Consider the following 17,684-nt stretch of genomic DNA (forward strand, 5'->3'; position numbering starts at 1 on the left):
AAACAGTTTCTCCCTCTAGTGGAGGAAGTTAGAAAAGAATGTTAAATTTTGATGAAAAAGTGTCCCTTCTCTTGAAGTAATTGAGGCTCCTTAAAGGAATATGGAACAAAAAAAATTAGAAAGTAAAATTACTCAATAATCCACTACCTAAATACATCTACAATAAGATTTTCGAGTAATTTTATTTTCTGTCAACTGCCCCCACCCCCACCTATAAATTGGCTAGTTTATTTTTTCTGAAACACAGCTATCATACTGTTTATTGAATTTTATGTTCAACTTTTTCCCATTTAACACTAAACCAAATCATTTCTCACAATCAGAAGATTCATAACCTTGATTTTTTTTCAGTGGGCCACAAAGTATGTATTAAGTGGGTTTACTGGTTTAATTAATCATTTCTTTCTTCACTAAATTTAGATTAGTTCCAACTTTTCAATATAATAAGACAAATTAAGCATTTTATGCATAAAGGTTCTCTTTATCCTACATTTAGAGTAATTTTCTTTCAACGTATCAATAAAAAGGAATTTCAGGTCAAAGTAAATGAACATTTTGAATGCTCTGAGATACCTAGCTCCAAACACCTTTCCAAAAAACTTCTAAGATTTCTAAGGTTTTATACTGTTATCAGCAATGTACACGTATATAACTTGGCTCTATCACCTCTACTGTAATTGTTGGCTTACTTCCCAAGCAAGACTTTTGAGGGAAATGAGAGCATTTTGCCTATTTTTAACTTTATGTAAAGGGAATCATAGTGTATGCAGTACTTTGTATAATACTTCTGTATATAATATTTTATTGTTAATTTTAATTAAAAATTGAAAATCTGGCTTTCTATTTTGAAAATCAAATAGTTTTCCTTGTCCAAAAATAATGTGATAACTATTTCTATATCGGCTCAAGTTTCACGCTAAAACAAAATATTAAATATTTTAAAATTTAAATGTGAACTTTGTAGCAAAAGACATGCCCCCCCTAAGAGTACATTATAGTAGAAATAAAATATAGTATCATAGTATCTTTAAAATGCAAAAATGTTTGTTAGAAAATCCATTTTTTCTTTTTGTCACTCAAAAATAGAAATATGCCATGACATTAGAGGTCAGGTATTTTACAGGTTTATTAACTAATATAATTTACCTTACTGAAATTTTTTATTTTATAAAAGGAGAACACCATTTTAAAAATTTGATTATTTTTCCCCTTTCTTTTATTGAAACTGAAAACATGTTTTCTTCTTATAAAGAGTTCTGCTAGAACCAACAATTTCCTGCTCTGCAAAATGAGAGCACTGAAGCAGCTGACTACATTCAGTCAGTACTCATTTCTTTGACTTTATCTTGTGATTATTAAGGTTCTCTCCAGATCCTAAGAAAAGGAAAATACCTTACTGATGACATTTTTATTTCTTAAGAGTTTAAAAGTCATCTTGGTCTAAGTTAAGGAGCTCTTCAAGGAAACATGAGAGAGAATATTGGAGAAAACAATCTCATACAAAGAGATTCACTATCAAGCTTCCCACCAAATACCAATCACATTTTGAAAGTATCATCTCCATAGCTTTAAGATGATAATTTGGACTTTGGGGAAGATGGACTTGCTGGTATTCTACCACACAAGTGTTGTGACTAAAGCAATGAAAGAAACTATATCATTGATGTGGAGACAGTGGCCACGGGAGTTGCTGAGGGCAGGGAGAGGGAGGAAGAGGTGTGACATGGGGCATTTTTGGGACTTGGGGTTGTCCTGAATGATATAGCAGGAACAGATGCAGGGCATTGTTTATCCTCCCATAACCCACTGTATGGACTGGGACTTCCATACAGTAGTAGTTCACACATAGTGTAAACTACAATGTAAACTATGGTCCATGTGGTATGCCAGTCCTCCAGGGTGTAGTCATCAAATGCAATGAATGTGCCTTACTGATGAAAGTGGGGGATGTGGGAGGAGTGGGGGTGAGGGTGGGGAGTGGGATATATGGGAGACTCGTATGTTTTTTAATGTAATATTTTGTATGATCTATCTTAAAAAAAAAACAAAACACATCAGTATACTTTCTTGATAAAAAACACTTTGAAAGATAGGAATAGAAGGAAAATTCCTCAATATGATAAAGGGCATATATGAAAAACCTACAGCCAGCATTGTACTCAGTGGGAAAGGTTCTAAGATCAGGAACAAGAGAAGCATGCCCACTGTCACCACTGTTATTCAATATTGTGTTAGATTCTAGCTAGAGCAATAAAACAAGAAAAAAAATAAAAGGCATCCAAACAGGAACAGAGGAAGTAAAACTCTCACTTCTCACTGTTAACATGATCCTGTATTTAGAAAATTCTGAAATGTCTACAACAAAGCTACTCAAGCTAATAAATTCAGCACTGTGGCAGGCTACAAAAGCAACACACAGAAATAAGTAATGTTTCTGTACACTAGTAGTGAACAATCTGAGGAGAAAATGAGGAAAAAAGTTCTATTTACAAGAGCAAGAAAAAGACTCAAATACCTAGGAATCAATTTAACCAAAGATGTACAGGACCTATATTCCCAAAACTACAAAACAATGCTAAAAGAAATAAAAGAAAACCTATAAATGAAAAGACATTCTGTATTCATGGATTGGAAGACTAAATACTGTGAGATTGGTTTTAATCCTACCCACACTGATTTCTAGATTCAATGCAATACCAACCCAGATTCCAACAGTCTACTTTAAAGAAATAGAAAAGACAATTACCAAACATATTTCCAAGGGAAAGGGCACCTGAATAGCCATAAACATCCTAAAAAAGAAGAGCAATGTGGGAGGATTCTCATTGCAACTTGAAACATATTACAAAGCTGTCAAAACAGCATGGTATTGGCATAAAGATAGACACATCAATCAGTGCAAAAGAATTGAGAGTATGGAAATAAACCCTCACCTCTAGAGCCAACTGGTGTTCTTTTTTTGAGGTACCAGGACCAGGAATTGAACCTGGGACCTTGTATGTGGGAGGCCAGTATTCAACCACTGAGCCACATTGGCTCCCCTGAGTTGTTTCTTTCATTTTCTTGCTTGTTGTTTGCTTTTAGGAGGCACCAGGAATTGAACCCAGGACCTTCCATGTGAGAAGCAGGCTCTCAAGTGCTTGAACCACATCTGCTCCCCCAAGTGGTTTGTTTTTTCCTAAAGATTTATTTTCATTTTATTTCCCCCATTCCCCCACGCCCCATTATTTGTGCTTGCTGTCTCTGTTCATTGTGTGTGTGCTCGTCTTCTTTTTAGGGGGCACTGGGAAGCAAACTTGGGACCTCCCATATGGTTGGTGGGCACCCAAAAGTTTGAACCATATCTGCTTCCTGCCTAACTGGTTTTTAACAAACCTACCAAGTCCAGGTAAACAGGACAAAATGTTCTCTTCAACAAATGGTGCCAGGAAAACCAGATATTTATAACCAAAAGAATGAATGAGGATCCCTATCTCAATCCCTATACAAGAATAAATTCAAAATGGATGAAAGACTTAAATTTAAAATCAATAAATACAAAAAACTACTAAAAGAAAATGTAGGGAACTATCTTCAAGATCTTGTGGTAGGTGGTGATTTCTTGGCTCTTACACCCAAAGCATGAGCAACAAAGAGAAAAGATAAATGGAACCACCTTAAACACTTTTGCATCTCAAAGGACTTTGTCAGAAGGGTGAAAAGGCAACCAACTCAATGGGAGAACATATTTAGAAATCATATATCTGATAATGGTTTAAAAGCCATGATATAAAAAGAGATGCTACAACTTAACAATAAAAAGACAAATGACCCAATTAAAAAATGGGTGAAAGACTTGAACAGACATTTGTCCAAAGAAAAAATACAAATGGCAAAAAAAAACAGGAAAAAATGTTCAGCCTCACTAGCCATTAGGGGAATGCAAATCAAAGATACACTGAGATATCATTTCACACCTATTAGAACAGCCACTATTAAAAAGACAGAGAAATATAAGTGTTGAAGAGGATAGAGAAATAGGAACACTTTTTCCCTGTTGGTTGGAATGGCACAGCCACTGTGAAAGACTGTTTGGCAGTTCCTAAAGAAGTTGAATATAGATTTGCCATGCCACCTAGCAATACCTCCACTGGGTATTGCTCACAAGAACTGAGAGCAGTGACACAAACAAGACATCTGCACACTGATGTTCATAGAGGCATTATTCATGATTGCCAGAAGATGGAAACAACCCAGGTGTCCAAAAACTGATGAATGGATAAACAAACTGTGGTGTATATGTATTATGCAGTTGTAAGGAGAAACTAAGTTGTGATGTATATCACAACATGGATGAACCTGGAGTACATTATGTTGAGTGAAGCAAGCCAAACATAAAAGGACAAATACTGTATGATTGCACTATTATGAACTATTAATAAATATACTGTATAAACTCATGGAGCTAATAATTAAAATATAGTTACCAGAAAAAAAGTAAGAGAGTAAAGAATGGAAAGCTGAAGGTTAATATGTGCAGAGTTGTTAAAAAAAAGTTGTTTGTAAATCTTTGGAAATGAACAGAAATGGTTAAAGCGTATCATAGTGTTTGCAACTAGCAATGATATTATATAGGTATGACAGTAGTTGAAAGGGAAAGTCTAAGGTCATGTAAATTACTAAAATGGAAGAGAAAAAATGTGTCATGGGACTGTAGAGCATAGTAAAACCTCATGTGAAATATGAATATAGGTAATATGGCATATATAAGATTCTCTCTCTCTGAAATTGAAAAAATGTATGTTAATGTTACAAGATGTTAATATCAGGTAAAAAAAATTATGCTAAGTGAAAGAAATCAGACAAAGTATTATATGTTGTATGATTCCATTTATATAAAATATAAATATAAATCAATTTATAAAAATGGAATTAGATTAGTGGTTATGTAGAGCTGGGGAAGGATAGAGGGATTGAGAGGTGACTACTAAGGGATTTGAGTTCTTTTTTTGAATAATGAAATTGTTGTAAAATTTTCTGTCATGATGAATGCCCAACACTGTGATTATAACTAAAAGTCATTGATTTTTAACTCTGGACAGATTGTATGGTATGTGAATATATCCAATAAAATTGCTTTGGGAAAAAGATCATAACTTTGAACCTGTAATGCTTCTTGTTTTAAACTGGTTTTCTCAGGCTCTTCATGGACACTTTCTGAAGAATCGTCAACCTCTTCAATTTCTGAGGATGAAGGACTCTCTACTGTGACAGTCACAGGAAAATCTGATTGCTTAAAGAAAGAGGACAAGATTGTATAAGTAATACTAAATCAAATATTAGATATTGAAAGACATCTAATCAAAAGTGATCTTCCTGAAGTAACAAGTTATTATTTATAAATGTCTTTCACTACTCCTTAACTAAAACAATCAGTAACAAAGTAAAATGGAGTAACTTATCCTTGCTGTGTTACTGTATAGAACTGTCATGCTGGGTTATGCCCTATTATTTTACTAAGTTTCTTTCACATGAACAAGAGAGGAGCCAAGGGACAGTGTAAAAATTTTTTTCCCAGAAATTTTATGCTGCAGAAGAGAAATTTATTCTTCACCATCAGACACAGAGAGTCTAGAAGAAAATGTAATTTTTAAGAAGACATTCCATCATTAGAGGACCAAGGAAGAATTACAAAAGTCAAAATACCACAACTGTGAATAATAAACACTAGAAAGATTTAAAAAAAAAAGATCACTCTCTTATAAACACACAAAATTAAAATGAACCCCTCAAAAATCTCATTTTATCCTTAAGTCAAAAGTAGTATAATAACAACACAATTCTCCTATCAAGTTCACTGCCATTGGAATGTCATTCAAGAAGACATTTCCACATATTTAAAAACTAACTTGGTCACCATGTCATAACAATTCTACAGATCAAAGTGTGATCTGTTATTGGGATATAATTTCTACCACAAGCAGCAAACCTTGCAGTATATGGGGGGGAAAAAAAACCCATAAAGGGTGGACCAGATGTGTACCCTTCCTGCAGGCATGCAGGGGGCAATACTATAATGATATATAAGGGGTTCTGTCTCAATCTCAATCATAGTAGCTTTTACAGAGGAATATCCATAGTCTCCCAAGAAAACTGGGAAAGAGAACTTGATAGTCTGAAAGGATTAGCTCGTTCCTAGGCCAAGAGGCAATAAGTATAACACAATGTGTGAGGCACTAGTGAGAGAGGGAAAAGTGCTCTGAGAAAGCTGAGGCTTTGGGATTTGTTACTTTGTTTTGGCTTAGGTCTAGAATTTTTACATATAAATATATATATATACATATCACATATATGACTCAAAAACTACTTCTTAAAAGCATAATGTTCTTGAGTATGACAGCTCCATGTGTCAGGTCAGAAATGGCAGTCAAATTTGTTTCACTGGGTAACAGCTTATATGAGGACTGGAGAAATAGCTTACTTGTTTGCAAATGAAACTATAAGGTCTCAGTGTGTATCATATACACTGGTACTGGGAGAACCACCTGGAAAGAATTTTTTAGGAGGTAACAGGGATCGAACCTGGGACCTCAGTGCAGGGGAAGCAGGCACTCAATCACTTCAGCTACATCTGCTCCCTGGAAAGATTTTAATGGACTTACCTTCATGTTTCTAAGGCTCTGTTCAGTTTAAAAAGCAAAAAGAAAATGATCTTCCACCTTCGTCAACCCAACCTCCTACATATTACAAATACAGTAACTACATACCTTCAACTGGTTACATACATCTCGAGTTTTGATTGATGGAAAGCCCCTAAAGAGATATAAAAAAAATTAAGTCATATTTTGATGTATAATAGATTCACAATTTATCCTCAAAAATGCATTTTCAGATACCTATCCTTTAATACCTTTAAAAGTGCCAATATTCTTCCTTTATCATTCTGAATCAAAATCTTACCTTCTGACACAGAGGGTATCATCGCTCTCTCTTATTTACTAAATCACCATTAAGGACATCAATTATTAGACAATAATTATGAGCAATGGAAGTCTCCTGGGCTTTCAAGTTACAGAGTTACAGAGTGCTTTGTGCCTACAATAAACGCCCCTAGAAGCTTCCACATTGAGATTTTATGAGTACTTTTTAACTTTTTTGGATGCTTCTTTCATAATCACAATGCCAATGGCCTGCATCTAACAACATCTTTGCCACTTTTAGTTTGCTGTTACCTGCTAAAACTTAAAAACCAATTAACAAAACTTGTATTATGTACAATATCCATATGGAACTGTGTACAGAATTAAGTAAGCTCAAAGTAAGGACCTGGAAGACCCTGCTATGAAGAAAACTGAACAGAATTTAAGCAGACTGGCTTTGTGATAACTCTCTGAACTGCTGAGAGGCACGTTGAGCCTCATGTGTTGAGGATGGTTAAGATTTCCAGTCTAACTTCTTTAACTCGTGACATTAATCTTTCTCTACAACTTCTTATGATCAGAATGGACTTCAGATTAATGTCTCATGAAGGAGATGTGAAATCACAAAATTATAAAACTAAAATATAAAGACTTGGCTGTTAACACTATAGCTTATACAAGAATAATTCATATTACTGCTTCTAAAAAAGTAGTCAATTATCTAATGAAAACTGCATATCAAAGTAATGGGAGCAACTGAACAGATATTTTACATATGACCTATTTCAAGTTCTATTTTATTAAGCAATTGATGACTCTCAATTTCTTCACTATTTCCAAGTAAGTCATCTGAAAATAATTTATAGCAATCTAACTCACTTAACAAGCCCAAATTATAGTGCAACAATTTTAAAAGAATTTATACTTTTTTGAAAAAAATTACTGTGAACATTTATCCCTTGGGTAAATAATCAGCTAAAAATGTTTAAATCTAGTAACTGGTTTGATTCACTAAAATTAGAGTTAGGTAAGTTCATTGAATTAGATTAAGTCCATTTTGCACTCAAGTATTCCCAATGCTTAAAACACCCATTTCCCTTTCCCTTAGTATCCAGATTTCTACTTCTTTCCTATAGGGCCTGGCTCATTACACATACCTCTACTAATACCATTTTTCATCTGTCCAAAAGGAGATCATTTCAGCCTCCTCTACACTCCCACAGGGTTACCCTGGCTGTGACATTTAAGAAATCACTTTAAGCTCCCAAAAGCAATTATTTTTTGTTTATTTTCCATAAGGGATTCATTAGGCAGAAGCCATGTCTGCATCGCCTTTTCCGCCCTATAGAAACCACAGAGATTTCTTACATAATAGCAGCTGCAAAATAAATACTCCTGAATGACTACAGATAGAGAATAAAAATGCTTTACCTATTCCTTTTTGCACGTTCTGCAGTACGCCATGGCAAGAAACCAGACACACCAGGAGGTAGAGGTTCTGGAGCATAGTATTCTTTATCAAGGGTGTGTTTCCTTCCGTTATTTACAGATTTCTTTGTAGCCAATCCTATGTTTGAGGAAATGTTAAAAGAAAAAATGTTCTGAAGGTCTAGAGGAATTATCACTTGGGGACGCTCCTACAAGAACATGAAAGTGCCCTTGCCATCAAAGTCAGGATTGTTTTGGAAAAATGTATATAGGCCAGTAAACTTTTAAAAACTTAAGTTCTCTAGAAACAAGTTATAAATATAAATATAACTTATGCATGAGATGTGTAGAACATGCAAAAGTAAATTAAAACATATCCTAAAGAATGAAAGAGTATATCTGACAAGTTTTATTACATATCATGCAGAAATATTGTTTATTGAATTTTAGAATATTTTTGGTATTTCTTAATCTCAAGGACCAACACAAATATACTGTAGTAAACAGATAAACACAGACTCCTGCCAAACAATCTTCTAAATTAGACCAAATTTTCCATTTATGATCATTTTTCTATGTAAAAATTCTTAAAAGTACAAGACTGAAGATTGCTGGGTAGCAGGTGAGTCAATGTTACTCTGCTCTAAGTTTGTTGACCTTCAGTGCTCATTTGACTTCACACAGAAAACACAAAAGAAACAATACCTCTTGAATAAAAGAGTGAAATGTGGAGAATTATTCTACAATTTAATACCAAAGAGTCAGGTATCTTTATAAAGCAAGAACTACATGTTGACACTTTATTTAGAACAACCATATGAACATATATTCAATTTCATATTTAAATATTTAATTTTCTCTAATATTACTAAGAATAAATAATGTTTACTAAAATGATATTTATCTTTCAAATCTATATTACTATACAAAATCTGTTTTAGCAGTATTAGATGGTATATAAAAAATAAAGTGTATGTGGCATAAAAAGACAAATATTTCATATACTGTTGCTTATTGATAATCATCACATAGTCCTGTGTGATTTCTCTGGATACATTTACATGCCTCTTAAAATATATAGGTGTTTGGTTTATCTAGTACTATTTTGGTTTTTTTTTTTTAACTTCTTAATTACCCTCGAATAAAGAATATTCAGGTGTATGTGGTTTGAGTATGCATTATATCTTTTCCTGTATTTATAGAAACTTACACAAATATACTTTTAATTAAAACCAATATAGTTTACACTTTTCTAGTTAGGAGATGAAAAAAAAAACACTAATAAAAGTTCCTGTCTTCTTTGTGCACACTTAATTACAATATGAATGTGACATGATTCACATAAATTATTTAACCTATCTATACTCACCATCATCTAACTATGCAGCCAGATGCTGTTTGGGCTTACCTCTATTTCTCCAAATAACTGAAGCAAATACAAAAAACAGAACACGAAACAAAACAAAAAACCCAAGAAAAAATTACTCTTAAAATAGCTTAGGGAGCTTCTAAAGTTTAGTTACATTTACATTTTGTTTAAACATGCTAAGTAAGAAAAAAATTAATTTTTTTTCTCACCCCATGATTATGTACTATTATATACCACCAGATGTTAAAATTACATAATTTCCAATGCTATATATTTCTAAATTGAAATACCAGCTTAGCTCCTTTAACAAACATTTTACACGATATGAACTTTAATAATACATCAATAGTGTGATATCACAAATCTCAATTTTGATCACCTACTTAAATATCATTATTTTGAAATAAAAACTAGTAGACAAACCCAAGGTTTCTTTTTATTTAACTCTCTTAACAATTACTGACCAAGCAAGGTGATTAATGATGAATCAAACACAATTAAATTTTAATAAAAAAGAAATTGTGTTCATGATGTTTATAGTAGCATTTCATTCTTTTCTTTTTTTTAAGGAGGTGTCAGGGATTGAACCCAGGACCTCAATATGCAAAGCAGGTGCTCGACCACTGAACTACACCTGCCCTGCTACAGCAGCATTTAAAAATTTATTTGATACTTGGGTTATTTCTAAATTTCCACCAATTTTAAAAAGTTACTTATCAACTCAAAGAACCTTATAAATTCGTTAGATAGAATATGCATCCTATAAAGTGTTTTATCGGATGAGCACCAAATTAAGAAAAAGATAGCTCAAACATCATAGAAAAATCTTGTGGCACACTTTTTGGCCTTTTCCTAGCCCTCATGAACTTGTCATGAGCCAACCTGAGCTCCTAGTGCAGGTTCCTGGTCCGGGTTCCAGAGGGAGCAAAGTAACCCTTGGGCACATATTAGAGTACATGTATGCCTGTGCTAATCTGGTGGCAACATGAAGGACTGAATTAGGACACTTGTGGCAGGTCACCATTCCAGAACTTGCCCTGCCCAAAGAGGCACCTCGCAGACAGCTAAATAAGAAACAATCAAATCATAGGGGCATGGGGCAAAGGATGACCAGCTATAAGACATACATCAGAAGGAAGCGGATTTGGCTTAACAGAGCGTCCGCCTACCACATGGGAGGTCCAGGGTTCAAACCCAGGGCCTCCCGATGTGTGTGATGAGCAGGCCCACACGCAGTACTGATGCACACAGGGGTGCCCCCCGCATAGGGGAGCCCCACGCGCAAGGAGTGTGCCCCATAAGGAGAGCTGCCCAGAGTGAAAAAAGTGCAATGTGCCCAGGAGTGGCACCGCACACATGGAGAGCTGATGCAGCAAGATGATGCAACAAAAAGAGACAGATTCCTGGTGCTGCTGACAAGAATAAAAGCGGACACAGAAGAACACACAGCAAATGGACACAGAGAGCAGACAACTGGGGAGGGGGGAAGGGGAGAGAAATAAATAAAAATAAATAAATAAATAAAAAGATATACATTAGAGCACCTGGTACTGGGAAGAAAGATTATTTCATGGGGAGAAGAGGGGGTATTAGGATCCATGAAAATGCAGGAATTCCTAGGACCACGTGTGTTCACCCAGGATAAGATGCATGCTCAGAAAAGACAGCAGAGGATCCCAAGTTTTCACCTTGGACTGCTCTCTAAACTCAGTATTAGGAAGATGAAGCTCTCAAGGAAAGGACTCACACAAGCAAATCTGCAAAAACTGGGAAAAATGCTTTCTTATTTCTACCTCTTTTTTTTTTGGTTGGTTGTTATTTTTGTTTTGTTTTGTTAGTTCCCGGTGTTCAAGGAAATCTCTGTCCTAACAGTAGCTGTATACAATCTTATGAACAGATGCCTCAGTGTCTAAATTCCAGAGATAATAAAGTAAAATAACAAGTCCAGGTTGCAACAAAAGATTATAAAATATACAAATAAACAGAAAATAGCTTATGTGAAGGAGCCAAGTAAACCATTAGAAACCATCAGCAAAAATCACACCTTGGACATACCAGAAAAGGACTTTTGAAAAAATATTCCTAAATATGCTTAAAGAGTAAAAAAAAATGTGAACAAAGAACTACAGGGCATCAGGAAAATGGTAGATGAAAATAAAGAGACTACCAAGAAAGAGAAATCATGAAAAAGAAGCAAGCAGAGCTGAATGCCACAGTAACAGAAATAAAAAATTCCACAGAACAGTTTGTGGTATTTTGAAGCTGTATGTACTCCAGGAAAACATATTCTTAAATCTAATCCAATCCTGTGAGTATAAACCCTTGCATAGGACCTTTGACTAGGTTATTTCAGTTAAGGTGTGTCCCACCTCAACCAGTATGTGTCTTAATCCTATTACTGGAGTCCTTTATAAGAGAATAAAATTTTGACACAGATAGAGAAAGCAACAGAAAGCAAGAAGCTGAAATGAACCCAGAAGAGAAAGAAGAAACCAAGAGATGCCACTATGTGCCTTGCCATGTGGCAGGGGAGCCAAAGATTGCTGATAGCTGGGTTTTGAAAGGAAAGCATTGCTTTGATAATGCCTTGAACATTTTCCTGGTATCAAAACTGTAAGCTAATAAACTTCCATTGTTTGAGCCAACCCCTTTCAAGGTATTGGCTTTGTACAGCTTAGGAAACTAAAAAGGATTCAATAGCAGCTTGGAGCTAGCAGAAGAAAGAAATAGTGAACCTGAAGACAACTGAAATTATTCAGTCAAGGTACAGTAAGAAAAAAGAATGAAGAAAGTTAATAAAGCCCAGGAGATCTCACCATCAAGCATACCACCATTAACATTATAGGAATCTCCAGAAGTAAGAGGGAGAGGGGCAGAAAGAATATTTGAAGAAATAATGGCTCAAAACATCACAAATTTGATAAAAGAGATACATACACACACCCTAGATACTCAATACAAACTCCAAACAGGATAAACCCAAACAGACACATACTGAGACATATTACAATGAAACTAATGAATGGCAAAAATAAAGAGAATTCTGAAAGCCACAATGGAGAAACGTGTCACTTACAAGGAAGCCTTAATAAGATTAAGTGCCAGTTTCTCATCAGAAACCATGAAAGCAAAAAGACAATAAGACGACAAAATTAAAGTACTGAAAGCAAAAAACTGCCGAGAATTCTATACCCAGCAAAATGCCTTTCAAAAATAGGGAGAGATAAAAACATTCTAAGTTAAACGAACACTCTGGGAATTCGTCATCACTAGACGTTCCTACTACAGATGCTGAAGAGAACTCAGCAGGTTGAAATGAAACAACAATAGATAATATATCAAAACCACATGAAGACAGAGTCAAGAGTCTAGAACATAGGTTACCAGGGGATGGGGATAAGGAATGGGAACGGGCAAAATATGCACAGAAAGAAACAAGAAGGAATTCTCAAGAGTTCACTACAAAAGATCAACTAAATATAGATGTAAGCAGTAATGAAAGAATTGAGGGACAAAAGAGGTATAGACTCAAAAGAGAACAAAGAGCAAATGACAGCAAGTCCTGCATTATCAGTAGTTATTTTAAATGTAAATGAGTTATTAAACTCTCCAGTCAAAAGGCAGAGATTGGCAGAATGGATAAAAAATCATGACCCAATTATATACTATTTACAAGAGAGTCACCTTAAAGTAAGAGACTTTAAGGTTGTAAGTGAAAGGATAGAAAAAATATTCCATGAAATTAGTAAACAAAAGAGGAGTGGCTATATAATATCAGACAAAATAAACTTTAAGTAAAAAACCATTTGAAGGTCACTATATATTTATAAACAGATGAATTCATCAAGTAAATATAATGATTATAAACATATATATATGCCCCATAAAATAGAGCCCCAAATATATGAAGCAAACATTGACAAATTTGAGAGGAACTATACCTGCTTCTGCATTAAGAGCAGAATCTTCAAAACACCACTTTCAATAATGGATACACCATCTAGACAGATGTACAATAAGGAAATAGAGAACTTAAGCTATACTATAAATCAGCTAGGCCTAACAGACATATATAGTACACTTCATTCAATGACAGCAGGACACATTTTTCTCAAGTGCACATGCAACATTCTCTAGGCCAGACCATGTGCTAGGTCCCAAAACAAGTCTTAATAAAGTAAAAAAAGATTTAAATCATACAACATGAAGCCAGAAGTTAATGACAGAGGGAGAACTGGAAAATTCACAAATAGCAGAAAATTAAACAATAAAATCTTAAAATATCAATGGGTTAAATAAGAAGTCACAAGGAAAATTAGGAAATACTGAGATGAATGAAAATGAGCACGCAACATAACAAAACCTATGTGATATAACAACGGTATTGAATGGAGGGAGATTTATACCTCCAAATGCTTACATAAATAGAAGAGCTCAAATCTAAAACCTAGCCTCACACCTGGAGGAACTAGAAAAAGAAGAGCAAACCAAACCCAAAGTGAGCATGATTAAAGCAGAGATAAATGAAATAGAGAACAGGAAAATAACAGGGTATCAATGAAAACAAAAGTTGTGTTTTCTGAACAGATCGATAAAAGTGACAAACCTTTAGCTAGAAAAAAAAAAAAAGAGAAAGGAAACAACAGAAATTAGAAATGAGAGGGGGACATTACTACTTACCTCATAGAAATAAAGGGATTATGAGAGAATATTATGAACAGTTGTAGGCCTACAAATTAGATAACCTAGATGAAATGGACAAATCCTGGAAATACACAAATTACCTAAACTCAAGGCAAAATAGAAGAACTCAACAGACCAATATTAAGTAAGGAGATTGAATCAGCCATCAAAAATCTTCCAAGAAAGAAGTCTAGGACCAGACAGCTACACTAGTGAATTCTACCAAATATTATAAGAATTCACACTCATTTGCTCAAACTCTTCCAAAAAACTAAAGAGGAGGGAACATTTCCTAATTCTATGAAGCTAGCATCACCTGATACCAAAGCCAGGTAAAGGTACCACAGAATAGAAAATTACAGACCAACATCCCTTATGAATATAGATGCAAAAATCCTCAACAACATACTAGTGAACTGACTCCAATAGCATATTAAAAGGATTATACACGGTAATCAAGTAGAATTAACCCAATAATGCAAGGCTGCTTCAACATAAGAAAATCAATTAAAGCAATACACTACATTAAGAGAATGAAAAACAAAACAAAACACAGGGTCATCTCAAATCACACAGAACAGGCATTTGATAAAATTTAGCACCCTTTCTCAGTAAAAACCTTCCAGAAAGCTAGGACTAGTTGGAACTTCCTCAACATAATAAACGGCATATATGAAAAACCCACAGCTAACTTTATACTCCATTGCAAAAGACTGAAAGCTTTCCCCCTAAGATCAGGAACAAGACAATGTTGCTTGCTTTCACTATATCTATTCAATATTTTACTGAATGTGCTAGCCAGAGCAATTAGGCAAGAAAAAGAAATAAAGGCATCCAAACTGGAAAGGAAGAGGTAAAGCTATTCCAATTCTCAGATGACATGATCCTATATAGAAAATCCTGAAGCATCGACAACAAAGCTACTAGGGCTAATTAATGATTTTAGCAAAGTGGTAGGATACAAGATCAAGATACAAAAACACTGGTGTGTCTATACACCAGTAAGGAACAATCCAAAAAGGAAATTTTTTGAAAATTCTACTTCAAATAGCAACTAAAGGAATCAAATATGTTGGAATAAATTTAATCAAGGATATAAAGGACTTCTACATGGAAACTACAAATCATTACTGAAAAAAATTAAAGAAAACCTAAATAAATGGAAAGCCAGTCCATGCTCATGGACTGGAAAAGTTAATATTTTTAAGATGCCAAGCCAACCAAAATGATTTACAGATTTAATGCAATCCTAATAAAAATTCTAACAGACTTTACAGAAATGAAAAAGCTAATCATCAAATTCATATGGTAGGTCAAGGGACACCAAATAGCCAAAACCATCTAGAAACAGTAGAAGCAAGTTGGAGGATATCCTGGTTTATGTCTTTTGTGGACACCAGAAAATTATGTTCTTAAGCTAACCCACCCTGTGCATGTGAACCTATTGTATGTGTGACCTTTTGATTAGATCCTTTTAATTAAGGGCCTTTGATTAGATTGCAGGACCCAGGATGGGTCCTAATCCTTTTACTGGAATCTTATATAAACCAAACACAGAGAAAAAGAGCTGCCATGTGAGGGAGGACTCCAAGATTGCCTACAACCAAAGAATGACAGAGGCTGAGAGAGAGGCTGGAGGCTGGAATCAGTGATCAGCCTGAAGCTGAAGAGAAATATCCCAGGGAGAAACAAGCCATGCCTGATCATCCACAGCTAAGCTCTGGGAGAAAGAGAGCCTGGACAAAAGAGAGAGAGACTAGCAGCCATTTTGCCTTGCCATGTGGCAGAGTCCAGGGTGTGCCAGCAGCTGACCTATTGGTAAGACAGCATCTCTGATGATGCCTTGATTTGGACATTTTCACAGCTTCAGAACTGTAAGATTTTATCCTAATAAATTGCTATTATAAAAGCCGACCCATTTCTAGTATTTTGCATTGGCAGCATTTAGCAAACTAAAACAGAGGACTCACACTGCTTGATTTAGAAACTTATTACAAGGTTACCAGTAAGCAAAGCAATGTGGTACTGGCATAAAGACCGAAATATAGAACAGAATTGAGAGTACAGAAATAAACCCTATGGCCAAGTGATATTTGATATGTGTGCCTAGTCCACTCAGTGGGGAAAGAAAAGTCTCTTCAACAAATGGTCCTGGGAAAACAGTATACCATGCAAAAGAATGAAAGCAGACCCCTATCTCACACCACATACAAACATTAACTCAAAATGGACCAGCAACCTAAATTAAAAAGTGAAAACAATAAAACTATCAGAAAAAAGCACAGAGAAATGTCTTCAGGACCTTGTACTAGACCAGTTTTTTTTAGGTTTTACACTAAAAGCACAAGCAACAAAAGAAAAATTAGATAAATTGGATTTCATCAAATTACAAAACTTTTATGCATCAAAGGACATTATCAAGAAAATGTAAAGATAACCATAAGATTTGGACAAAAGTACTTGAAAATCATATATTTAATAAGGGTTTAAAATCCAGAATATATAAAGAACTCCTATAACTCAATAATAAAAAGACAAAACCAGAAAAGGGGGCAAGGACTTGAATAGACTTTTCTCCAAAGAAGACAAATAAAATGGCCAATCAACACATGAAAAGAGGCTCAACATCATTAGCCATTAGGGAAATGCAAATCAAAACCACAATGAGATGACCTCACATCTAAAAAATGGCTATTAAAAAGATGGAAAATAACAAATGCTGGTGAGGATTTGCAGAAATAAGAACTGAGGTATACTTCTGGTGGAAATGTAAAATGATGCAGCCACTGTGGAAAACAGTTTGGTGGACTCTCAGAAAGTTAATAGAATTACCATATGGCACAGCAATCCTACTTCTAGGTATATACGCAATAGAACTGAAAGTAGGACTTGAACAGTTATTTATACACCAATTTACAGCAGCATTATTCACACAGCCAGAAAATGGAAGCAACACAAATATCTATCAATAGATGCATGGATAAACAAAATGTGGTGTATATATATACAATAAAGTATTATTCAGCCTTAAAAAGAAATGAAGTCCTGATTCATGCTACAATGTGGATGAACCCTGAAGATACCACATTGAGTGAGACACAAGTACAAATATTATAGATTTCACTTATATGAAATAACTACAAATATGCAAATTAATAGAAAGTAGGGTATAGGTTACCAGGGGATAGAGGTGAGGGGAAATAGGGAGTTAATGTATAACGAGTGCAAGGTTTCTTTTCAGGCTGATGAGAATGATCTGGTAATAGATGTGGTAAAGGTGGTGCAATAAAGTGAATGTGATTAAT

The 17,684-nt window shown here is 34.7% G+C and overlaps 1 protein-coding gene across 12 annotated transcripts in view; it reads right to left on the reverse strand.

Annotated features, from left to right (window-relative positions):
• CEP78 (centrosomal protein 78) overlaps positions 1-17,684 on the reverse strand; it is a 47,060-nt gene that overhangs the window by 16,262 nt on the left and 13,114 nt on the right. For 6 of the 12 annotated variants that reach the window (XM_058301624.2, XM_058301623.2, XM_071216667.1 and 3 more), the window contains exons 9-12: positions 9,736-9,753; positions 8,331-8,466; positions 6,747-6,792; positions 5,144-5,272 (exon numbers count right to left, since the gene is read on the reverse strand). In XM_058301624.2, coding sequence (XP_058157607.1) covers positions 5,144-5,272; positions 6,747-6,792; positions 8,331-8,466; positions 9,736-9,753 — 329 coding nt within the window. The remainder of the gene's footprint in view (positions 1-5,143; positions 5,273-6,746; positions 6,793-8,330; positions 8,467-9,735; positions 9,754-17,684) is intronic. The other 6 variants (XM_058301625.2, XM_023584394.3, XM_071216669.1 and 3 more) reach the window with 1 other exon arrangement.

This window comes from Dasypus novemcinctus, chromosome 8, assembly GCF_030445035.2.
Source record: "Dasypus novemcinctus isolate mDasNov1 chromosome 8, mDasNov1.1.hap2, whole genome shotgun sequence".
Taxonomy (NCBI): domain Eukaryota; kingdom Metazoa; phylum Chordata; class Mammalia; order Cingulata; family Dasypodidae; genus Dasypus; species Dasypus novemcinctus.